General features: G+C 45.6%; 1 protein-coding gene across 1 annotated transcript in view; it reads left to right on the forward strand.

Annotated features, from left to right (window-relative positions):
• LOC115120188 (potassium voltage-gated channel subfamily H member 2-like) overlaps positions 1–25,924 on the forward strand; it is a 347,097-nt gene that overhangs the window by 8,758 nt on the left and 312,415 nt on the right. Inside the window, exon 2 of the mRNA XM_065006904.1 lies at positions 24,496–24,726. Within this exon, the coding sequence (XP_064862976.1) occupies positions 24,496–24,726 (231 nt within the window). The remainder of the gene's footprint in view (positions 1–24,495; positions 24,727–25,924) is intronic.

Consider the following 25,924-nt stretch of genomic DNA (forward strand, 5'->3'; position numbering starts at 1 on the left):
TCTGTCTCTCTACCCCCCCCTCTCTGTCTCTCTCCCCCTTTGCACTTTCAATCCCTCCCCTCTCTCTCTCTCTCTCTCTCTCTCTATATATATATATATCTCTCTCCCCCTTCGCACTTTCAATCCCCCTCTCTCTCTCCCCTCTCTCTCTCTCCCTCCCTCTCTCTCTCCCTCCTCTCTTTCAATCCCCCCTCCGTCTCTCTATCACTCTCTCTCCCCCTCGCTCCCTCAATCCACCCTCTCTCTCCCCGTCTCTCTCTCTTTCTCTCTCTCTCTCTCTCTCCCCTTCTTCTGTGCTCTGCTTTGTGTCTGTCTGTGTGTGTGTGTGTGTGTGTCTGGCAGCCTGTTGTCTCTGCTGCTAGCTGCCATCCCCAGTCTCTCTGAGTGACCCGCTGGGTTGCCATGTTGGCACAGTGTCGTCCGCCCCCCCCGCTGCCGCTGGGCGCCCGTCCAACTGGGCAACATGGCGCCTGCTGGGGAGACGAGCTCCATCCTTCCACTTCCAAGTGGGCTGCTCCTTTCAAAGCCTTCTGCTTCCTATCCATCACCTAGCGTCCCCACTTTAAACAGCACCATGCTAGCTCGTGTAGCTAGGCTTGTGTGTCAGTTTTTGATTTTATTTGACAATTTAAAATAAACCAAAATGTTGGCCACACCAGGCAACAGATAGAAAACTGCGACGATCCCAAAAAGTCAAGAGACTGGAGTCGGCCCCTCTGTATCAGGACGTATCTCCTTGGGCCATATCAGCAACCTTCACTCCTGTGTTCTAATGGCACGTTGTGTTAGCTAATCCAAGTTTATAATTTTAAAAGGTTAATTGATCATTAGAAAACCCCTTTTCAATTATGTTTGCACAGCTGAAAACTGTTGTTCTGATTAAAGAAGCAATAAAAATGGCATTCTTTAGACTAGTTGAGTATCTGGAGCATCAAATCAAATGTATTTATATAGCCCTTCGTACATCAGCTGATATCTCAAAGTGCTGTACAGAAACACAGCCTAAAACCCCAAATAGCAAGCAATGCAGATGTAAATGTAAATGTAGAAGCACGTTGGCTAGGAAAAACTCCCTAGAAAGGCCAGAACCTAGGAAGAAACCTAGAGAGGAACCAGGCTATGAGGGGTGGCCAGTCCTCTTCTTGCTGTGCCGGGTGGAGATTATAACAGAACATGGCCAAGATGTTCAAATGTTCATAAATGACCAGCATGGTCAAATAATAGATCGGGGACAGGTAGCACGTCCGGTGAACAGGTCAGGGTTCCATAGCAGCAAGGAGTCATCATGCCAGGTAGTCCTGAGGCATGGTCCAAGGGCTCAGGTCCTCCGAGAGAGAGAAAGAAAGAGAGAATTAGAGAGGGCATACTTAAATTCACACAGGACACCGGATAAGACAGGAGAAGTACTCCAGATATAACAAACTGAACCTAGCCCCCCGACACAAACTACTGCAGCATAAATACTGGAGGCTGAGACAGGAGGGGTCAGGAGACACTGTGGCCCCATCCGATGATACCCCCGGACAGGGCCAAAAAGGAAGTATATAACCCCACCCACTTTGCCAAAGCACAGCCCCCACACCACTAGAGGGATATCTTCAACCACCAACTTACCATCCTGAGACAAGGCCGAGCATAGCCCACAAAGATCTCCGCCATGTCACAACCCAAGGTGGGGGCGCCAACCCAGACAGGAAGATCACATCAGTGAATCAACCCACTCAAGTGACGCAACCCTCCTAGGGACGGCATGAAAGAGCACCAGTAAACCAGTGACTCAGCCCCTGTAATAGGGTTAGAGGCAGAGAATCGCAAGGGCGGTTCGTTGCTCCAGAGCCTTTCCGTTCACCTTCACACTCCTGGGCCAGACTACACTCAATCATATGACCCACTGAAGAGATGAGTCTTCAGTAAAGACTTCAAGGTTGAGACCGAGTTTGCATCTCTCACATGGGTAGACAGACCATTCCATAAAAATTGAGCTCTATAGGAGAAAGCCCTGCCCCCAGCTGTTTGCTTAGAAATTCTAGGGACAATTAGGAGGCCTGCGTCTTGTGACCGTAGCGTACGTGTAGGTATGTACGGCAGGACCAAATCAGAGAGATAGGTAGGAGCAATCCCATGTAATGCTTTGTAGGTTAGCAGTAAAACCTTGAAATCAGCCCTTCCCTTGACAGGAAGCCAGTGTAGGGAGGCTAGCACAGGAGGAATAGGATCACATTTTTGGTTCTAGTCAGGATTCTAGCAGCCGTATTTATCACTAACTGAAGTTTATTTAGTGCTTTATCCGGGTAGCCGGAAAGTAGAGCATTGCAGTAGTCTAAGCAAGAAGTGACAAAAGCATAGATACATTTTTCTGCATCATTTTTGGACAGAAAGTTTGATTTTTGCAATGTTACGTAGATGGAAAAAAGTTGTCCTTGAAACAATCTTGATATGTTCGTCAAAAGAGAGATCAGGGTCCAGAGTAACGCCGAGGGCCTTCACAGTTTTATTTGAGACGACTGTACAACCATTAAGATTGTCAGATTCAACAGAAGATATCTTTGTTTCTTGGCGCCTAGAACAAGCATCTCTGTTTTGTCCGAGTTTAAAAGTAGAATGTTTGCAGCCATCCACTTCCTTATGTCTGAAACACAGGCTTCCAGCAAGGGCAATTTTGGGGCTTCACCATGTTTCATTGAAATGTACAGCTGTGTGTCATCCGCATAGCAGTGAAAGTTAACATTATGTTTTCGAATGACATCCCCAAGAGATAAAATATATAGTGAAAACAATAGTGGTCCTAAAACGGAACCTTGAGGAACACCGAAATGTACAGTTGTTTTGTCAGAGGACAAGTCATTCACAGAGACAAACTGATATCTTTCCGACAGATAAGATCTAAACCAGGCCAGAACTTGTCCGTGTAGACCAATTTGGGTTTCCAATCTCTCCAAAAGAATGTGGTGATCGATGGTATCAAAAGCAGCACTAAGGTCTAGGAGCACGAGGACAGATGCAGAGCCTCGGTCTGATGCCATTAAAAGGTCATTTACCACCTTCACAAGTGCAGTCTCAGTGCTATGATGGGGTCTAAAACCAGACTGAAGCATTTCGTATACATTGTTTGTCTTCAGGAAGGCAGTGAGTTGCTGCGCAACAGCTTTTTCTAAATTTTTTGAGAGGAATGGAAGATTCAATATAGGCCGATAGTTTTAAAATATTTTCTGGGTCAAGGTTTGGCTTTTTCAAGAGAGGCTTTATTACTGCCACTTTTAGTGAGTTTGGTACACATCCGGTGGATAGAGAGCTGTTTATTATGTTCAACATAGGAGGCCAAGCACAGGAAGCAGCTCTTTCAGTAGTTTAGTTGGAATAGGGTCCAGTATGCAACTTGAAGGTTTAGAGGCCATGATTATTTTCATCATTGTGTCAAGAGATATAGTACTAAAATACTTGTGTGTCTCTCTCTTGATCCTAGGTCCTGGCAGAGTTGTGCAGACTCAGGACAGCTGAGCTTTGAAGGAATACGCAGATTTAAAGAGGAGTCTGTAATTTGCTTTCTAATAATCATGATCTTTTCCTCAAAGAAGTTAATGAATTTATTACTGCTGAAGTGAAAGCCATCCTCACTTGGGGAATGCTGCTTTTTAGTTAGCTTTGCGACAGTATCAAATAGAAATTTCGGATTGTTCTTATTTTCCTCAATTAAGTTGGAAAAATAGGATGATGGAGCAGCAGTAAGGGCTCTTCGGTACTGCACGGTACTGTCTTTCCAAGCTAGTCGGAAGACTTCCAGTTTAGGTTGTAGTTATTATGGGACTCTTTATACCAAGCATCAGCATTTGTGGGTTCGATTACAGGCTCAAAATGGCCAGAAACAAATAACTTTTCTGAAACTCGTCAGTCTATTCTTGATCTGAGAAATGAAGGCTATTCCATGCGAGAAATTGCCAAGAAACTGAAGATCTCGTACAGGGCTGTGTTCAACTCCCTTCACAGAACAGTACAAACTGACTCTAACCAGAATAGAAAGAGGAGTGGGATGCTCCGGTGCACAACTGAACAAGAGGACAAGTACATTAGATTGTCTAGTTTGAGAAACAGACGCCTCACGAGTCCTCAACTGGCAGCTCATTAAATAGTTCCCGCAAAACACCAGTTTCAACGTGAACAGCGAAGAGGCGACACTAGGATGCTTCTTCTTCTAGGCAAAGTTCCTCTGTCCAGTGTCTGTTCTTTTAACCATCTTAATCTTTTCTTTTTATTGGCCAGTCTGAGATATGGCTTTTTATTTGCAACTCGCTAAATATTCTCATCTGTTGTGTCAACCACATTGCATAAAAAGTTGTTTTTATTGCTAGTGTTTGTATTAATTTGAGATCTATTGCATCCCACAACTGTCCCAGATTATGTTTGCAGATTATGTTTGCAGATTATGTTTGCAGATGTTTGCAGATTATGTTTGCAGATGTTTGCAGATTATGTTTGCAGATTATGTTTGCAGATTATGTTTGCAGATGTTTGCAGATTATGTTTGCAGATTATGTTTGCAGATTATGTTTGCAGATTATGTTTGCAGATGTTTGCAGATTATGTTTGCAGATTATGTTTGCAGATTATGTTTGCAGATTATGTTTGCACAGAATAGAATAGGTTGACTTTTGTACTATGGGGGATAGTAGATTGTGCTTTTGCTGTTCGTTAGACCTACGCATCTCATTTGCTGACGAAAAGTAAATATTTAGGTCTTCTAACATCTTCAATATGCGCCTCGGAATTGGATGTAATGTCATCAATTGTAGCCTGTGAGAAAGACCCGATCAAGTGACTGAGAGCCGTGCTTCGACACGCAGCCCGGAGAAGGGAATTATAAATATTATATTCAGCACCAAGGCCAATGGCCGAAAAAGGCATGGATTATTATAGGGGACATTGTGACCACACAAAGGCATGCATTATTATAGGGGACATTGTGACCACACAAAGGCATGTATTATTATAGGGGACATTGTGACCACACAAAGGCATGGATTATCATAGGGGACATTGTGACCACACAAAGGCATGGATTATTATAGGGGACATTGTGACCACACAAAGGCATGTATTATTATAGGGGACATTGTGGCCACACAAAGGCATGGATTATCATAGGGGACATTGTGACCACACAAAGGCATGGATTATCATAGGGGACATTGTGACCACACAAAGGCATGGATTATCATAGGGGACATTGTGACCACACAAAGGCATGGATTATTTTAGGGGACATTGTGACCACACAAAGGCATGGATTATCATAGGGGACATTGTGACCACACAAAGGCATGGATTATTATAGGGGACATTATGACCACACAAAAGGCATGGATTATCATAGGGGACATTGTGACCACACAAAGGCATGGATTATCATAGGGGACATTGTGACCACACAAAGGCATGGATTATTATAGGGGGCATTGTGACCACACAAAGGCATGGATTATTTTAGGGGACATTGTGACCACACAAAGGCATGGATTATTTTAGGGGACATTGTGACCACACAAAGGCATGGATTATTTTAGGGGACATTGTGACCACACAAAGGGATGCAGCCGGGAAATTCGAGGCAAGATCAAGTGCTTGTCAAAATTGTGAATGAGAGACTGATGAAGTGTGTGCTGCCTGTGCAAAAAAACAAAGCAGAGCTCATGACTTTCATGAGACTTTTTGCAAATCATCATTAGTCTCATCATGCAGACTAAGAATGTGTAAAAAAATCTAAACATATTGCCAAACATTTGTATCACAACTAAAGTTGCACAAATAAATTATGCATATAGGAGTACCTATTTCTTTCTTAACCACTCAACACAGAATAGACGCATGTAGGCACTCCCTCAAATCGTTTGGAGAAAATATCCTTTCTATTTGATTCAGCTATGCTCAATTGCATTCTTCATACTATAAAATAATGTAAAACAAGAAATTCTAAATAAATCTTGTCTACTAAATTAACTAGTGTAGACCACAACGATTTGGCATAGCCAGAACATGGTCTAACATGAGGACAACACAGAGTATTCTGTTCTTCTGAAATAGATTTTTTTGAAATCTTCATATCATATAGACCTGTCTAAATGAATAATGGATTTATTGTGATGGTGTAAATCTGTGTTAATGGATTTATTTAGACTTTTAAAATGTAGATGTAACAAAGGTCTGCATCAGTGGCTTGTAGGGGGAAGCCAGGAGATGGTAAATGTGTTTATGTTAATTGGCAGACAATCACCGGCTGACAACATTTCATGACCGCCATATGCCCTAATCCCAATTAAGGAGTTCAAATGAGACCGGCTTGGCTTGTGCACCTAATTGAAAAATGGCCCATCAAATATTACGTTGATTGTAAATTAAGCGTGTTAGAGAATGCAGTGCTGAATTTTGACGTTGCCCCTTTGAAGCATATCAACTTTTGAAACTCATCGGTTTTTTATTTTGCGTTTTGGGAAGCACCCGGGAGGGTTAGGGTTAACAACAGCTTTCCCCCAAATGTCTTATGATTTTCACATTGTTGCAGTTCTGGATGGGAAGCCTGTGCCATTAAACCCCTACAACTCATCCAGAACGCCGCAGCCCGTCTGGTGTTCAACCTTCCCAAGTTCTCTCACGTCACCCCGCTCCTCCGCTCTCTCCACTGGCTTCCAGTTGAAGCTCGCATCCGCTACAAGACCATGGTGCTTGCCTACGGAGCTGTGAGGGGAACGGCACCTCAGTACCTCCAGGCTCTGATCAGGCCCTACACCCAAACAAGGGCACTGCGTTCATCCACCTCTGGCCTGCTCGCCTCCCTACCACTGAGGAAGTACAGTTCCCGCTCAGCCCAGTCAAAACTGTTCGCTGCTCTGGCCCCCCAATGGTGGAACAAACTCCCTCACGACGCCAGGACAGCGGAGTCAATCACCACCTTCCGGAGACACCTGAAACCCTACCTCTTTCAGGAATACCTAGGATAGGATAAAGTAATCCTTCTCACCCCCCTTAAAAGATTTAGATGCACTATTGTAAAGTGGCTGTTCCACTGGATGTCTTAAGGTGAACGCACCAATTTGTAAGTCGCTCTGGATAAGAGCGTCTGCTAAATGACTTAAATGTAAATGTAAATGGAAGAATTAACACTGGTCTGTAGTTCCCTAGTAGTCAGAGAGCGACAGAGAGAGAGACAAAAAAGATAATTAGTTGACACATTGGAATCAATTTACCAAAAAACTGAACAAACTAGAATGCAATTTGGCCATACACAGAGAGTACACAGTGGCAGAATACCTGACCACTGTGACTGACCCAAAATTAAGGAAATATTTGACTATGTACAGACTAAGTGAGCATAGTCTTGCTATTGAGAAAGGCCGCCAAAGTCAGACCTGGCTCTCAAGAGAAGACAGGCTATGTGCACACTGCCCACAGAATGAAGTGGAAACTGAGCTACACTCCCATATCTATTGGGTGAAATATCACTATTTGTCACTCTAACACTGTATATATACATAATATGACATTTGAAATGCCTTTATTCTTTTGGAAGTTTTGTAAGTGTAACGTTTACAGTTTGATTTTTCAATGTAAACATATGTTACCCATGTCTATGAAAGAGAGACAGAGAGGGAGAGTGACAGAGTGACAGAGAGACAGAGAGACAGAGAGTGACAGAGAGACAGAGAGGGAGAGTGACAGAGAGGGAGTGTGACAGAGAGAGAGAGACAGAGTGACAGAGAGGGAGAGAGGAGTGTTTGAGTGTGTGTGTGTGTGTGTGTAAATATGTGCCTCTATCTACGCTACCTGAACATTTTTAGTTGGCCCAAACTTAGCTGACTGATTCACTCATATCTTAAACATTTTGAACCGGGGACCGATGCGTATCGGTGAATCGAAGCTTTTCCCCAGTACATGTCAACGTGTCCTCACATCTCCTCAGTGGCCATTTTAGCATCTAATTCCTCAACCATACAAGTATTTTACACCATGTTTAAAGATACACTTCTCGTTAATCCAACCACAGTGTCTGATTTCAAAAAAGCTTTTCGGCGAAAGCAGAACATATTAGGTCAGCAACTAGTCACAGAAAGCATTCAGCCATTTTCCAACCAAAGAGAGGTGTCACAAAAAGCAGAAATATAGATAAAGTGAATCACTAAACATTCACGATCTTCATCAGATGATATATCCCAGGACTCAATGTTACACAATACATGTATGTTTTGTTCGATCAAGTTCATATTTATTTCCAAAAACCTCCGTTTACATTGGCGCCATGTTCAGAAATGCCTCCAAAACATCCAGAGAAATTGCAGAGAGCCACATCAAATAACAGAAATACTCATCATAAACTTTGTTCGTTGAGTGCTGCCGTGGTGTAAACTTTGATGAAAGATACATGTTTTACATAGAATTAAAGTTCTTAATGCAACTGCTGTGTCAGATTAAAAAAAAGCTTCACGGCAAAAGCACAATATTCAATAATCTGAGAACAGTGTTCAGCCACAAAAGCAAGCCATACAGTTACCCGCCTAGTTGTGGAGTCAACAAAAGTCATAAATAGCATTATAAATCTTCACTTACCTTTGCTGATCTTCATCAGAATGCACTCCCAGTACTCCCACTTCCACAAGAAATGTTTGTTTTGCTCGATTACGTCCATATTTATGTCCAAATATGTCCTCCGTTTTGTTCGCACGTTTAGTTCACAATTCCAAAGGCACAATGCGCGAGAGCAAAATCCAGACGAAGAGTCAAAAGAGTTCCATTACAGTTTGTAGAAACATGTCAAACGATGTTTACAATCAATCTTTAGGTTTAAAAAAAAAAATCTTCAATAATATTCCAACTTGACAATAGCGTATTCATTACAGAGGAAAAAGAAGGACCGGCGTGACCGCGCAGTAAACAACCGATTGGCCTCAGCCGTCCACTTGTTGAAACAGCTCTTATTCGACACCCTTCCACAATAGAAGCCTCAAACAACTTTCTAAAGACTGTTGACATCTGCTGGAAGCCTTGGGAAGTGCAATGTGGCCCCATAGACACAGCATATTGGACAGGCAATCACTTAAAGGAAACTACAAACCTCAGATTTCCCACTTCCTGGTTGGATTTGTCTCAGGTTTTCGCTTGCCATATGAGTTCTGTTATACTCACAGACATGACTCAAACATTTTTGGTACTTTCATTTGTTTTGAATTTTCTTTCAATGATGTACCAGACTTGTGGAGGTCTTCAATTTGTTTTCTGAGGTCTTGGCTGATTTCCTTTGATTTTCCCATGATGTTAAGCAAAGAGGCACTGAGTTTGAAGGTAGGCCTTGAAATACATCCACAGGTACACCTCCAATTGATTCAAATGATGTCAATTAGCCTATCAGAAGCTTCTAAAGCCGTGACATCATTTTCTGTCATTTTCCAAGCTGTTTAAAGGCAGAGTCAACTTAGTGTATGTAAACTTCTGTCCCACTGGAATTGTGATACAGTGAATTATAAGTGAAATAATCTGTTTGTAAACAGTTGTTGGAAAAATTGCTTGTGTCATTCACAAAGTAGATGTCCTAACCGACTTGCCAAAACTATAGTTTGTTATCAAGAAATTTGTGGAGTCGTTGAAAAACGAGTTTTAATGACTCCAACCTAAGTGTATGTAAACTTCCAACTTCCGCTGTTCATATCTCCCTGGCATATTACATAATTTATGCAGCAGCATACAATACCTGTTTGGACTCACTTTATTGTGCTGTGCTCAGTTGTCATCAAAGTCTGGCATTCTCTGGATATATGGTGCTTTCAAGACAACTGGGAACTCAGGAAAAAAACAAGGTCAATCATGACGTTAGTGATCTTCAGGTCGGAGCTCTAGAAAGAGTCCAGAATTCCCGACTTGGAATTCTGAGTTGGATGACCGTTCAAAACTTATTTTCCCAGTTGTCTTGAACTCACTGAAGTCTGAGATTTCCCAGTTGACTTGAACTCAACTGAAGTCTGAGATTTCCCAGTTGACTTGAACTCACTGAAGTCTGAGATTTCCCAGTTGTCTTGAACTCACTGAAGTCTGAGATTTCCCAGTTGTCTTGAACTCACTGAAGTCTGAGATTTCCCAGTTGACTTGAACTCAACTGAAGTCTGAGATTTCCCAGTTGTCTTGAACTCACTGAAGTCTGAGATTTCCCAGTTGACTTGAACTCAACTGAAGTCTGAGATTTCCCAGTTGTCTTGAACTCACTGAAGTCTGAGATTTCCCAGTTGTCTTGAACTCACTGAAGTCTGAGATTTCCCAGTTGTCTTGAACTCACTGAAGTCTGAGATTTCCCAGTTGTCTTGAACTCACTGAAGTCTGAGATTTCCCAGTTGTCTTGAACTCACTGAAGTCTGAGATTTCCCAGTTGTCTTGAACTCACTGAAGTCTGAGATTTCCCAGTTGACTTGAACTCACTGAAGTCTGAGATTTCCCAGTTGACTTGAACTCACTGAAGTCTGAGATTTCCCAGTTGTCTTGAACTCACTGAAGTCTGAGATTTCCCAGTTGACTTGAACTCAACTGAAGTCTGAGATTTCCCAGTTGACTTGAACTCAACTGAAGTCTGAGATTTCCTAGTTGTCTTGAACTCACTGAAGTCTGAGATTTCCTAGTTGTCTTGAACTCAACTGAAGTCTGAGATTTCCCAGTTGTCTTGAACTCACTGAAGTCTGAGATTTCCCAGTTGTCTTGAACTCACTGAAGTCTGAGATTTCCCAGTTGTCTTGAACTCACTGAAGTCTGAGATTTCCCAGTTGTCTTGAACTCACTGAAGTCTGAGATTTCCCAGTTGTCTTGAACTCACTGAAGTCTGAGATTTCCCAGTTGTCTTGAACTCACTGAAGTCTGAGATTTCCCAGTTGTCTTGAACTCAACTGAAGTCTGAGATTTCCCAGTTCCAAGTTTCCAGTTGTTTTGAAAGCGGCAGAAGTCATGGCCAGCATTGAATATTTATCATTTTAAACACAGACTTGGACAACACATCCACTCCACTGAATAGCAGGCTAGTGATTCCTTTGCAATGCTTACAGTATCACATTCGGCCGTGATTGGGAGTCCCATAGGGTGAGGCACAATTGGCCCAGCTTTGTTCGGGGTTTGGCCGGGGTAGGCCGTCATTGTAAATAAGAATTTGTCCTTAACTCACTTGCCTAGTTAAATTAAGGTTACATTTAAAATATATATATATTTTTAAAGTTAGCCACTGATTCCTTCCAAACCACTCATTGTTGAATTTGTGATTTCCACATTTCTGTGTAATGAGCATCAATACGTTTTATGTATAATTTCTCTTCATATGACAAGGGTGGACAAGGATTTGCCAGTAGATTGTCAACTTGATTCATGATGCTAGGATTTTCAAATTATGTTGACATGATCAGTCCAATCCAATCCAACTGAGCCTTCTTGGATTGGCACGTCTAATGTAACTCTATGGCAGCACTCAAGGGGCTTGAATTTTTAGCTCTACCTGTAGATTTTGCGGTGACGTAGTGTCCCCTTGAGTAAGAGAACACTGAGCCAATCACGGTGCAACTAGAAAACATTACCAACCCCTACGCTCCGTGTCTTCCGCTGGCTACCCCACCCGAGTGGCGCAGCAGTCTAAGGCACCGCATCTCAGTGCTTGAAGCTTCACTAGAAACACCCTGGTTCAAATCCAGGCTGTATCACAACTGGCTGTGATTGGGAGTCCCATAGGGAAGCGCACAATTGGCCCAGGGTCATCTGGGTGTGGGCGGTATAGGCTGTCATTGTAAATAATTTGTTCTTAATTAACTGACTTACCTGGTTAAATAAAACCACAGAAAGCACTGAGCTAGGCTGAAACACCGACATTTTGGAGCTGCCTTACTCAAGAAAGCAAAAAAGAGACCATGTTTTGTATGCGGCTTTATCAATTCAATGTTTTTTTTATTTTTTACATTGTTTGCAAAGTGATATGTGACACGCACGAATGCCAAAATGACATGCAAAACAGGCACACAAAAAATGTATAATAATATTATAGCTAAACAGGTGGCCCTGAATGACGGGTCGCCCCTGACCTTAGGTCAACACCAAGCATTATATATTTCAGGCATGTTTTTCCAGCACTGTGGTTTGTGGCGAGCCATTAGCACTCTCCAAATGATGCATGCTCAGATCCTACCCAGCTCAATTGGCCTAAGAAATAAACAACCCCTCCCCTCGTACAGTATCATGTGACCCACCCTCTAAATACCAGTGTTTATTGCTTGCGGGCTAAACCGTTAGCCTCTAAGACACGGTAAGGGCCCTGTGGCTGCTAATTTATAGAGGGAAGCCCTTTAACTTAGCGTCAACCTGGAGAAATGAGAGCCTTTGTTTGCATGTATGTCTGAATAGCCTTGCTTTGGGGCCTGTTATTGCCTTTGGCCCTGGTATTTTATTTTATTACGATCCCCATTAGCTGACGCCATGACGACAGCTAGTCTTTCTGTGGTCGGAATAACGACAACTCGTCTTCCCTTATTCTCTCACTAGGGATAAGAGGTTGATTTAGGAGTGACCCACACAGAAAACAATATACATTTCAATATATTTAAAGTGACGTTATGTATTTCACATACATGTAGCATCATTTGCATCTTTGCTCAAATGCATGTAATGCCTGACAATATTCCAGAAATGCATGTAATGCCTGACAATATTCCAGAAATGCATGTAATGCCTGACAATATTCCAGAAATGCATGTAATGCCTGACAATATTCCAGAAATGCATGTAATGCCTGACAATATTCCAGAAATGCATGTAATGCCTGACAATATTCCAGAAATGCATGTAATGCCTGACAATATTCCAGAAATGCATGTAATGCCTGACAATATTCCAGAAATGCATGTAATGCCTGACAATATTCCAGAAATGCATGTAATGCCTGAGAATATTCCAGAAATGCATGTAATGCCTGACAATATTCCAGAAATGCATGTAATGCCTGACAATATTCCAGAAATGCATGTAATGCCTGACAATATTCCAGAAATGCATGTAATGCCTGACAATATTCCAGAAATGCATGTAATGCCTGACAATATTCCAGAAATGCATGTAATGCCTGACAATATTCCAGAAATGCATGACATCTAGTTTACAGGGTGGCCAAAGTGGTTACTTATTCAGTTCTTAAATTCATCTTTAAATATTGATCAATGGTGATCATGGTCAGCAAAAATAATAATAATCAAGTTTGATTTCACCTAATTGGAACATTGGCTAAAACATCATTCACAAGTGATTGGCTAATATTGCCACCCATCAGATTATTCTTGATTTAATATTGTCTTTACATATACTAAATAATATATGTGTGAGATTTGTTTTGATTTAGAATGGACCAGAGTGCCGGAGAGGGAGAGGGGAGAGGGGGAGAGGGGAGAGGGGGAGAGGGGGAGAGGGGTAGAGGGGGAGCAGGGGAGAGGGGAGGAGAGGGAGGGGAGAGGGGGGTAGAGGGGAGCAGAGGGAGAGGGGAGGGGAGAGGGGGAGAGGGGCAGAGGTGGAGCAGGGGAGAGGGGGAGGAGAGGGGAGAGGGGGAGAGGGGGAGCAGAGTGCCGGAGAGGGAGAGGGGAGAGGGGGAGCAGGGGAGAGGGGGGGAGGGGGAGCAGGTGGAGAGGGGAGAGGGGTAGAGGGGAGCAGGGGAGAGGGGAGGAGAGGGAGAGGGGAGAGGGGGTAGAGGGGAGCAGAGGGAGAGGGGGAGGGGGGGAGGGGGAGAGGGGGAGAGGGGGAGCAGGAGGAGAGGGGAGGAGAGGGGAGAGGGGGAGCAGAGTGCCGGAGAGGGAGAGGGGAGAGGGGAGCAGGGGTAGAGGGGGAGAGGGGAGAGGGGGAGCAGGGGTAGAGGGGGAGAGGGGAGAGGGGGACCAGAGTGCCGGAGAGGGAGAGGGGAGAGGGGGAGCAGGGTGCCGGAGAGGGAGAGGGGGAGAGGGGAGCAGGGGTAGAGGGGAGAGGGGGAGAGGGGGAGCAGGGGTAGAGGGGAGAGGGGGAGAGGGGACCAGAGTGCCGGAGAGGAGAGGGGGAGAGGGGGACCAGAGTGCCGGAGAGGGAGAGGGGGAGGGGGAGGGGGGAGGGGGAGAGGGGAGAGGGGAGGAGAGGGAGAGGGGAGCAGGGGTAGAGGGGGAGGAGAGGGAGAGGGGGAGAGGGGAGAGGGGGTAGAGGGGAGGAGGAGAGGGAGAGGGGAGGGGAGGGGGAGGGGGAGAGGGGAGCAGGGGTAGAGGGGAGGAGAGGGAGAGGGGAGAGGGGGAGGAGGGGAGAGGGGGAGAGGGGGAGGAGAGGGAGGGAGGGGGAGGAGAGGGAGAGGGGGAGCAGGGGTAGAGGGGGAGGAGAGGGAGAGGGGGAGAGGGGGAGAGGGGGAGGAGAGGGAGAGGGGGAGGAGAGGGAGAGGGGGAGCAGGGGTAGAGGGGGAGGAGAGGGAGAGGGGGAGCAGGGGTAGAGGGGGAGAGGGGGAGCAGGGGGAGAGGGGGAGCAGGGGTAGAGGGGGGAGAGGGGGAGAGGGGGAGCAGGGGAGAGGGGGAGAGGGGAGCAGGGGAGAGGGGAGCAGGGGTAGAGGGGTAGAGGGGAGAGGGGAGGGGGGGAGGAGAGGGAGATGGGGAGAGGGGGAGCAGGGGTAGAGGGGAGGAGAGGAGAGGGGAGCAGGGGTAGAGGGGGAGAGGGGGAGCAGGGGTAGAGGGGAGGAGAGGGAGAGGGGGAGCAGGGGGAGAGGGGGAGCAGGGGTAGAGGGGTAGAGGGGGAGCAGGAGTAGAGGGGAGATGGGGAGGGGGAGGAGAGGGAGAGGGGGAGCAGGGGTAGAGGGGAGCAGGGGTAGAGGGGTAGAGGGGAGCAGGGTAGAGGGGGAGAGGGGGAGGGGGAGGAGAGGGAGAGGGGGAGAGGGGGAGCAGGGGTAGAGGGTGAGGAGAGGGAGAGGGGGAGCAGGAGTAGAGGGGGAGAGGGGGAGCAGGGGTAGAGGGGAGGAGAGGGAGAGGGGGAGCAGGGGTAGAGGGGAGAGGGGGAGCAGGGGTAGAGGGGTAGAGGGGAGCAGGGGTAGAGGGGGAGAGGGGAGAGGGGGAGCAGGGGTAGAGGGGGAGGAGAGGGAGAGGGGGAGCAGGGGTAGAGGGGGAGAGGGGAGGGGGAGCAGGGGTAGAGGGGGAGAGAGGGAGAGGGGAGAGGGGAGTAGGGGTAGAGGGGGAGAGGGGGAGCAGGGGTAGAGGGGAGAGGGGGAGAGGGGGTAGAGGGGGAGAGGGGGGAGAGGGGGAGGAGAGGTGAGAGGGGGAGAGGGGGAGCAGGGGTAGAGGGGAGAGGGGGAGCAGGGGTAGAGGGGAGGAGAGGGAGAGGGGAGCAGGGGTAGAGGGGGAGAGGGGGAGGAGAGGGAGAGGGGAGAGGGGGAGCAGGAGTAGAGGGGGAGAGGGGGAGCAGGGGTAGAGGGGGAGAGGGGGAGGGGGAGGAGAGGGAGAGGGGAGAGGGGGAGCAGGGGTAGAGGGGGGAGAGGGGGAGCAGGGGTAGAGGGGGAGAAGGGGAGCAGGGGAGAGGGGGAGCAGGGGTAGAGGGGGAGAGGGGGAGCAGGGGTAGAGGGGAGAGGGGGAGCAGGGGGAGAGGGGGAGCAGGGGTAGAGGGGGAGAGGGGAGCAGGGGTAGAGGGGAGAGGAGGAGCAGGGGTAGAGGGGGAGCAACTTGCAACTACATTTAAATACATGAAATTAAATGTTTTACAAAATATGTCCAAATACATTTTTCAATATATTTACCAAGTATATTGATAAATACTATATAATCTAAAATACATTCTGATGCATTTAACATATATTGTGATATACATTTTTACATGCATTTATGTTCTATGTGTTGGAATATATTTAAAATGTATTAAATCCTATTTTTTTTAAAGTACATTATTTGGTCAATTTGATATATTTCACATTTATCCTAAAAAACATGTTTAAAAATATGGGAGGTAGTCTTTACAAAAATATATTGGAAAATTGAAATGGTTTTAATCCTACACTGAGTATACAAAGCATCAAGGACACTTTCCTAATATTGAGTTGCACCCGTCACTTTTGCCCTCAGAACAGCCTCAATTCACCGGGGCACGGGCTCTACAAGGTGTTGAAAGCGTTCCACAGGGATGCTGGCCCATGTTGACTCTACAAGGTGTTGAAAGCGTTCCACAGGGATGCTGGCCCATGTTGACTCTACAAGGTGTTGAAAGCGTTCCACAGGGATGCTGGCCCATGTTGACTCTACAAGGTGTTGAAAGCAGTCCACAGGGATGCTGGTCCATGTTGACTCTACAAGGTGTTGAAAGCAGTCCACAGGGATGCTGGCCCATGTTGACTCTACAAGGTGTTGAAAGCGTTCCACAGGAATGCTGGCCCATGTTGACTCCAATGCTTCCCACAGTTGTGTCCAGTTGGCTGGATGTCCTTTGGGTGGTGGACTATTCTTGATATAAACGGGAAACTGTTGAGCGTGAAAGACCCAGCAGCGTTGCAGTTCTCAAATCAAATCAAGTCAAATGTTATTTGTCACTTGCGCAGAATACAACAGGTGTAGTAGACCTTACAGTGAAATGCTTACTTACAAGCCCTTGACCAACAATGCTTTAAGAAGAAAAACATATTAAGTAATCAATAGATAAGTTTAAAAAATAATAATAATAAGAATAACAAATAATTCAACATGAGCAGTAAAATAACAATAGCGAGGCTATATACATACCAGTACAGAGTCAATGTGCAAAGTTCTTGACACAAACTGGTGCGCCTGGCACCTACTACCATACCCAGTTCAAAGGCACTTAAATATTTTGTCTTTCCCATTCACCTTCTGAATGGCACATATACACAATCCATGTCTCAACTGTCTCAAGGCTTAAAAATAATCATTTATCCTGTCTCCTCCCCTTCCTCTACACTGATTGAAGTGGATTTAACAAGTGACATCAATAAGGGATCATAGCTTTTACCTGGACTCACCTGGTCAGTCTATGTCTTGGAAAGAGCAGGTGTCCTTAATGTTTGTAAACTCATTGTATGCTTACTCTGTCATAGCTTATATTAAAAAGTAAAAATTTCATGCTAAGATTTTAATATTCAACCATTTTACAAGTCAAATGTCACTACATTCATGCGTAGCATAGGGTACAAGTTGTGCTGTGGGTTTTGTCCTTCTTAACTCTTCCCTTTCCCTTTCTTGTGACTGGGTGGGAGTTGTTGTTTGTGATCTCTCTCTCTGTGAGTGTGTGTGTCAGAGAGGGAAATAGTGAGAGTTATGAGGAAGAGGTAGAAAATCAGAGGACGAGCGAGAGAGAGAGAGAGAGAGAGAGAGAGAGAGAGAGAGAGAGAGGAGTGCTGCCTTGTTGTTATGCCTGATGGCTCTTTCTTCTTCAGTAACAGCTGGTGGTGCGAGGCCCGCAAGGGTGTGTGTGTGTGTTTGTGTCTTTGTTCGTGTATGTGTCTTTGTGTGTGTGTGTGCATTTGTGTGCTTGTGTGTGTGTCTTTGTGCTCGGGTGTCTTTGTGTGTGAGAGAGAGACGGAGAGAATTTAAGAAGGCTAGATGTTATTGTTGCTGCTACTGTTGTTGCCACATTGTAAGTGGTGTGAAAGGTGTGCCAGGTTTCTCTGGAACAGTCTAGAGGAACAGATGGAGCCCGGAATACGCAATGCCCCATTGCCAAACACACGCAATACTCAAACACACACACAATTTTAAATTACAGAAGATAATATCTCTTGGAGTGGGACACGACACAATAAATTGCTGTCCTAGAAGGGTTCTTCGGTTCTCCCCATAGAACACTTTAAATAAACATTTTTTGTTTCAGGCATTTATTTATTTATTTTATTTCACCTGTATTTAACCAGGTAGGCCAGTTGAGAACACCTGTATTTAACCAGGTAGGCCAGTTGAGAACACCTGTATTTAACCAGGTAGGCCAGTTGAGAACACCTGTATTTAACCAGGTAGGCCAGTTGAGAACACCTGTATTTAACCAGGTAGGCCAGTTGAGAACACCTGTATTTAACCAGGTAGGCCAGTTGAGAACACCTGTATTTAACCAGGTAGGCCAGTTGAGAACACCTGTATTTAACCAGGTAGGCCAGTTGAGAACACCTTTATTTAACCAGGTAGGCCAGTTGAGAACACCTGTATTTAACCAGGTAGGCCAGTTGAGAACACCTTTATTTAACCAGGTAGGCCAGTTGAGAACACCTGTATTTAACCAGGTAGGCCAGTTGAGAACACCTGTATTTAACCAGGTAGGCCAGTTGAGAACACCTTTATTTAACCAGGTAGGCCAGTTGAGAACACCTGTATTTAACCAGGTAGGCCAGTTGAGAACACCTTTATTTAACCAGGTAGGCCAGTTGAGAACACCTGTATTTAACCAGGTAGGCCAGTTGAGAACACCTGTATTTAACCAGGTAGGCCAGTTGAGAACACCTGTATTTAACCAGGTAGGCCAGTTGAGAACACCTGTATTTAACCAGGTAGGCCAGTTGAGAACACCTGTATTTAACCAGGTAGGCCAGTTGAGAACACCTGTATTTAACCAGGTAGGCCAGTTGAGAACACCTTTATTTAACCAGGTAGGCCAGTTGAGAACACCTTTATTTAACCAGGTAGGCCAGTTGAGAACACCTGTATTTAACCAGGTAGGCCAGTTGAGAACACCTTTATTTAACCAGGTAGGCCAGTTGAGAACACATGTATTTAACCAGGTAGGCCAGTTGAGAACACCTGTATTTAACCAGGTAGGCCAGTTGAGAACACCTGTATTTAACCAGGTAGGCCAGTTGAGAACACCTGTATTTAACCAGGTAGGCCAGTTGAGAACACCTGTATTTAACCAGGTAGGCCAGTTGAGAACACCTGTATTTAACCAGGTAGGCCAGTTGAGAACACCTGTATTTAACCAGGTAGGCCAGTTGAGAACACCTGTATTTAACCAGGTAGGCCAGTTGAGAACACCTGTATTTAACCAGGTAGGCCAGTTGAGAACACCTGTATTTAACCAGGTAGGCCAGTTGAGAACACCTGTATTTAACCAGGTAGGCCAGTTGAGAACACCTTTATTTAACCAGGTAGGCCAGTTGAGAACACCTGTATTTAACCAGGTAGGCCAGTTGAGAACACCTTTATTTAACCAGGTAGGCCAGTTGAGAACACCTGTATTTAACCAGGTAGGCCAGTTGAGAACACCTGTATTTAACCAGGTAGGCCAGTTGAGAACACCTTTATTTAACCAGGTAGGCCAGTTGAGAACACCTGTATTTAACCAGGTAGGCCAGTTGAGAACACCTTTATTTAACCAGGTAGGCCAGTTGAGAACACATGTATTTAACCAGGTAGGCCAGTTGAGAACACCTGTATTTAACCAGGTAGGCCAGTTGAGAACACCTGTATTTAACCAGGTAGGCCAGTTGAGAACACCTGTATTTAACCAGGTAGGCCAGTTGAGAACACCTGTATTTAACCAGGTAGGCCAGTTGAGAACACCTGTATTTAACCAGGTAGGCCAGTTGAGAACACCTTTATTTAACCAGGTAGGCCAGTTGTGAACAAGTTCTCATTTACAACTGTGACCTGGCCAAGATAAAGCAAAGCAGTGCGACAAAAACAACAACAGAGTTACACATGGGATAAACAAACATACAGTCAATAACACAATAGAAAAACCTGTATACGGTGTGTGCAAATGAAGTAAGGAGGTAGGGCAATAAATAGGCCATCGTGGCGAAGTAATTACAATTTAGCAGATTTACACTGGAGTGGTAGATGTGCAGATGAGGATATGCGAGTAGAAATACTGGTGTGCAAAAGAGCAGAAAAACAAATATGGGATGAGGAAGTTGGTTGTATGGGCTATTTACAGATGGGCTGTATACAGCTGCAGCGACCGGGAAACTGCTCTGACAGCTGATACTTAAAGTTAGTGAGGGAGATAAGTGTCCAACTTCAGTTATTTTTGCAATTCGTTCCAGTCATTGGCAGCAGAGAACTGGAAGGAAAGGCAGCCAAAGGAGGTGTTGGCTATGGGGATGACCAGTGAAATATACCTGCTGGAGCGCTTGCTACGACTGGGTGTTGCTATGGTGACCCAGTCAAAACTGTTCGCTGCTCTGGCCCCCCAATGGTGGAACAAACTCCCTCACGACGCCAGGACAGCGGAGTCAATCACCACCTTCCGGAGACACCTGAAACCCCACCTCTTTAAGGAATACCTAGGATAGGATAAAGTAATCCTTCTCACCCCCCCCCCCCCTTAAAAGATTTTGATGCACTATTGTAAAGTGGCTGTTCCACTGGATGTCATAAGGTGAATGCACCAATTTGTAAGTCGCTCTGGATAAGAGCGTCTGCTAAATGACTTAAATGTAATGTAAATGTGACCAGTGAGCTGAGATGAGGCGGAGCTTTACCTAGCAAAGAATTATAGATGACCTGGAGCCAGTGGGTTTGGCGACGAATATGTAGCGAGGACCAGCCAACGAGAGCGTACAGGTCGCAATGGTGGGTAGTATATGGGGCTTTGGTGACTAAAACGGATGGCACTGTGATAGACTGCATCCTATTCTCTGAGTAGACTGTTGGAGGCTATTTTGTAAATGACATCGCCGCAATCAAGGATTTGTAGGATAGTCAGTTTTACGAGGGTATGTTCAGCAGCATGAGTGAAGGAGGCTTTGTTGCAAAATAAGAGGCTGATTCTAGATTTAATTTTGGATTGGAGATGCTTAGTATGAGTCTGGAAGGAGAGTTTACAGTCTAGCCAGAGACCTAGGAATTTATAGTTGTCCATGTATTCTAAGTCAGAACCATCCAGAGTAGTGATGCTAGTCGGGCGGGCGGGTGCGGGCAGTGACCGGTTGAAGAGCATGCATTTAGTTTTACTAGCATTCAAGAGCAGTGGAAGGCCACGGAAGGAGAGTTGTATGGCATTGAAGCTCGTTTGGAGGTTTGTTAACATAGCGTCCAAAGAAGGGCCAGATGTATACATAATGGTGTCGTCTGTGGTAGAGGTGGATCAAAGAATCCCCCGCAGCAAGAGCGACATCATTGATATATCCAGAGAAAAGAGTCGGCCCGAGAATTGAACCCTGTGGCACCCCCATAGAGACTGCCAGAGGTCCGGACAACAGGCCCTCTGATTTGACACACTGAACTCTATCTGAGAAGTAGTTAGTGAACCAGGCGAGGCAGTCATTAGAGAAACCAAAGCTGGTGAGTCTGCCGATAAGAATATGGTGATTGACAGTGTCAAAAGCCGTGGCCAAGTTGATGTAGACGGCTTCACAGTACTGTCTTTGATCGATGGCAGTTACGATATCGTTTAGGACCTTGAGCACGGCTGAGGTGCACCCGTGACAGCTCGGAAACCGGATTGCATAGCGGAGAAGGTATGGTGGGATTTGAAATGGTCGATGATCTGTTTGTTCACTTGGCTTTCGAAGACTTTAGAAAGGCAGGGCAGAATGGATATGGGTCTGTAACAGTTTGGGTCCAAGGTGTCTCCGCCTTTGAAGAGGGGATGACCGCAGCTTTTCCAATCTTTAGGAATCTCAGACAATACGAAAAAGAGGTTGAACAGACTGGTAATATGGGTTGAAACAATGGTGGCGGATAATTTTAGGAAGAGAGGGTCGAGATTGTCTAGCCCAGCTGATTCGTAGGGATCCAGATTTTGTAACTCTGTCAGAACATTGCTGCAGGGGTTGGGGTAGCCAGTTGGAAAAAAAAGCATGGCCAGCCGTAGAGAAATGCTTTTCGAAATTCTCGATAATCGTGGATTTATCGGTGGTGACAGTGTTTCCTAGCCTCAGTGCAGTGGGCAGCTGGGAGGAGGTGCTCTTATTCTCCATGGTCTTTACTGTGTCCCAAAACCTTTTGGAATTAGTGATGCAGGATGCAAATTTCTGTTTGAAAAGGCTAGCCTTTGCTTTCCTATCTGCCTGTGTATATTGGTTCCTGACTTCCCTGAAAAGTTGCATAACACTATTTGATGCTAGTGCAGTATGCCACATGATGTTTTTGTGCTGGTCAAGGGCAGTCAAGTCTAGAGGTAGAACCCTTCTGTTTCAGGTAGAACTTTTTTGGGGTTCCATGTAGAACTCTTACCACACAGGGTTCTACCTGGAACCTAAAAGGGTTCTACCTGGAACCAAAAAGGGTTCTATCTGGAACCAAAAAGGGTTCTATCTGGAACCAAAAAGGGTTCTCTTATGGGGAAAGAACACTTTTGAACCCCTTTTTTCTGACCGTGTAAGTCGAGACTGTAATAACACAGTAAGATATAGCTTGACAAATGAAACACAATCCTGTCTCCCTCTCATCCATCTTTGGTCCATTATCTTTTATCTTCAAATTTCAGTTCAATACAAAACCTAATTTCAATACCATAACGAAATTAGGACAAGCGTGCTTTATTCTCTAAACAAAGTTAGTTTGTTCAGTGGAAAATTCGATGGGGACTCCATCTACCATTTTGAACCACACGTGTGGAATACAATAGAAAAATACAATAGTTGGTGTGTTCGTTTAATCAGACTGTGTTTGTCAATTGTTGTGACCTAGAGGAAGATCAGATCAAATTTTTATTACCCATTTATGCAGAAATCCAGGTATTTCCAAAGGATTTCCATACTTTTTCTTGCCACTGTATGTTGTCTCAACCCACCAAATACAAACCACTTACTATTTTCTCATTTTCAAAAGGTCCCAAGCTCACATTCTTAGAAAGTACTCACAAATCCTCCTGTCTTAAAAATCCTACGGTCGCCTGAACAGAGCAGAAATAGTGCCCTGCTCATTAGGAGAATAGCAGACATTCTTCCTCCCAATGTCCTTCTTCCTGTGTTTTGAGCCACTCTGAGCGGTCATTAGTCCACGCTTCCCATTTAACAAGACAGCTCATCGGAGATACAGAGAAAAGCAAGGAGCAGCGACAACTGAATTCCACCGTCACACACACACACACACGCACACGCACGCACACGCACGCACGCACGCACGCACGCACGCACGCACGCACGCACACACACACACACACACACACACACACACACACACACACACACACACACACACACACGTTCTAGAGATTTGTCCATGAGCATTTAAAAAACTCAGTCTCAACTTAATGCTGAACGTTAGAATAGTAGAACACAAGGCGTTGTGCATCAGCAGTTTCCCTCTTGTTATATGGCACTAACTGACAATCACTCAATTAACTCATGTCAGTTTACATGGTTTAGATTGGTAAATGAGTCTAGTTAGTCTAGCCAGCTATCTACAGTTAACTTGTAGTATTCATCATCATGATTTTTTAATCACGGTGCTGAGTTAATATGAGTTTATGTGTAGCAGCTAATTGTATAGGTAATAGGCCATGTGTTTGTAGATGGTCTGAGGTGAATGAATCTACAGCAGTCAAGGGTGACCAGGGTCATTATGGCTAGTTTTTGCTCTTCAACAAACATAATTTTAAAGAGTTAGAGAAATGTAGTAAATAGGTTTGAACTTTCTTAAACTGTCTAGGCATTAGGCAGGTAGCCTAGTGGTTAGCGCATTGGGCCAGTAACCAAAAGGTGGCTGGATTGAATCCCAGAGCTGACAAGGTAGACATCTGTTGTTCTCCCCCTGAGCAAGGCAGTCAACCCACTGTTCCCCAGCTACTGAAGATGTGGATGTTGATTAAGGTTGCCCTGCAATGTGGAAGACACATTTCAGTTGAATGCATTTAGTTGTACAACTGACTAGGTATCCCCCTTTCCCTAATGAAACTCAGATGGCCATGAGGTGCTGAGCAAAGGGGATGTTGAAACTCAGATGGCCATGAGGTGCTGAGCAAAGGGGATGTTGAAACTCAGATGGCCATGCTGAGCAAAGGGGATGTTGAAACTCAGATGGCCATGAGGTGCTGAGCAAAGGGGATGTTGAAACACAGATGGCCATGCTGACCAAAGGGGATGTTGAAACTCAGATGGCCATGCTGAGCAAAGGGGATGTTGAAACTCAGATGGCCATGCTGAGCAAAGGGGATGTTGAAACTCAGATGGCCATGCTGAGCAAAGGGGATGTTGAAACTCAGATGGCCATGCTGAGCAAAGGGGATGTTGAAACTCAGATGGCCATGAGGTGCTGAGCAAAGGGGATGTTGAAACTCAGATGGCCATGAGGTGCTGAGCAAAGGGGATGTTGAAACTCAGATGGCCATGCTGAGCAAAGGGGATGTTGAAACTCAGATGGCCATGCTGAGCAAAGGGGATGTTGAAACTCAGATGGCCATGCTGAGCAAAGGGGATGTTGAAACTCAGATGGCCATGCTGAGCAAAGGGGATGTAGCTCTTGTTCATCTGGTCAAGGATGCATCATTTTCTACTAGTCATACACAAAACACAATACATAAATGCGCATACACACTATATCTCTCCTGCTATCTACCTCATCTCCTTCTTCCTCTCATCCTCAGGTCGTAAGTTCATCATCGCCAATGCCCGGGTGGAGAACTGTGCCATCATATTCTGCAACGATGGCTTCTGCGCCATGTGCGGCTACTCGCGAGCAGAGATCATGCAGAAGCCCTGTACCTGTAACTTCCTGTACGGTCCTCAAACCAAGCGGTTGGCCATCGCCCAGATGGCCCAAGCACTGCTGGGCTCGGAAGAGAGGAAAATGGAGATCAACCTGTACAGGAAGGACGGTAGGACCATACGCTGCTGCTACAGCTAGCCATGTAGCGCTCTACTGTTGCTCTACTGGTGTGTGTGTGCATGTGTGTGTATGTGTGTTTTGCGGTGAGGTTGAAAACTCTACAAGTTCAACCTGCTTAGTTACTATGGTTTCCAAGAACAACTGTACCATATATTCTATACTTGGTTCATATTCATGACTGTATTTGCTAGTCTCCTGGTGTATTCTCAAGTCCCCCCTCTGATGCCTGATCATTTGTTGTGTCAGTCATTCTGGTTTGTGAGGTCATATGGGGAAAACACTCAGGAGGAATATCCCGGGAACATGCAGTGCTGCCTGGTCTATCAGGCTCTGGGCTGGTGGCCAGTGACACACTACTCAATCACCTCCAGGTAATAGAGATAGACACCCCCCCCACCGGGTGAGATATGTCAGACAGGTCCAACTGAGGAAAGCGCTACAGTATGACAGAGGAGTCAAAGAGAAAGCAAGACAGATGAAGTGAGATACTGAGAAAAGGTACAGGTGAAAAAAATAAAGGAAGAGAGAGGGCGGCTGCAGTTCTCAGTTCCTGGAGAGAGAGGTGAGAGAGAGGTGAGAGAGTGAGAGAGAGGTGACAGACAGGTGAGAGACATGTGAGAGACAGGTGAGAGAGAGGTGAGAGAGAGGTGAGAGACAGGTGAGAGACAGGTGAGAGAGAGGTGACAGACAGGTGAGAGAGAGGTGACACAACACACAACATGGCTAGCTGTAGCAGCAGTAGAGCGCTACATGGCTAGCTGTAGCAACAGCAGTAGAGCGCTACATGGCTAGCTGTAGCAACAGTAGTAGACCACTACATGGCTAGCTGTAGCAACAGCAGTAGAGGGCTACATGGCTAGCTGTAGCAACAGCAGTAGAGGGCTACATGGCTAACTGTAGCAGCAGTAGAGCACAACATGGCTAGCTCTATCAACAGCAGTAGAGCGCTACATGGCTAGCTGTAGCAACAGCAGTAGAGCACTACATGGCTAGCTGTAGCAACAGCAGTAGAGGGCTACATGGCTAACTGTAGCAGCAGTAGAGTGCTAAATGGCTAGCTATAGCAGCAGCAGTACAGAGCTACATAGCTAACTGTAGCAGCAGTAGAGCACTACATGGCTAGCTGTAGCAGCAGCAGTAGAGCACTACATGGCTAGCTGTAGCAGCAACAGTAGAGCGCTACATGG

Source organism: Oncorhynchus nerka, linkage group LG22 (assembly GCF_034236695.1).
Source record: "Oncorhynchus nerka isolate Pitt River linkage group LG22, Oner_Uvic_2.0, whole genome shotgun sequence".
NCBI lineage: Eukaryota > Metazoa > Chordata > Actinopteri > Salmoniformes > Salmonidae > Oncorhynchus > Oncorhynchus nerka.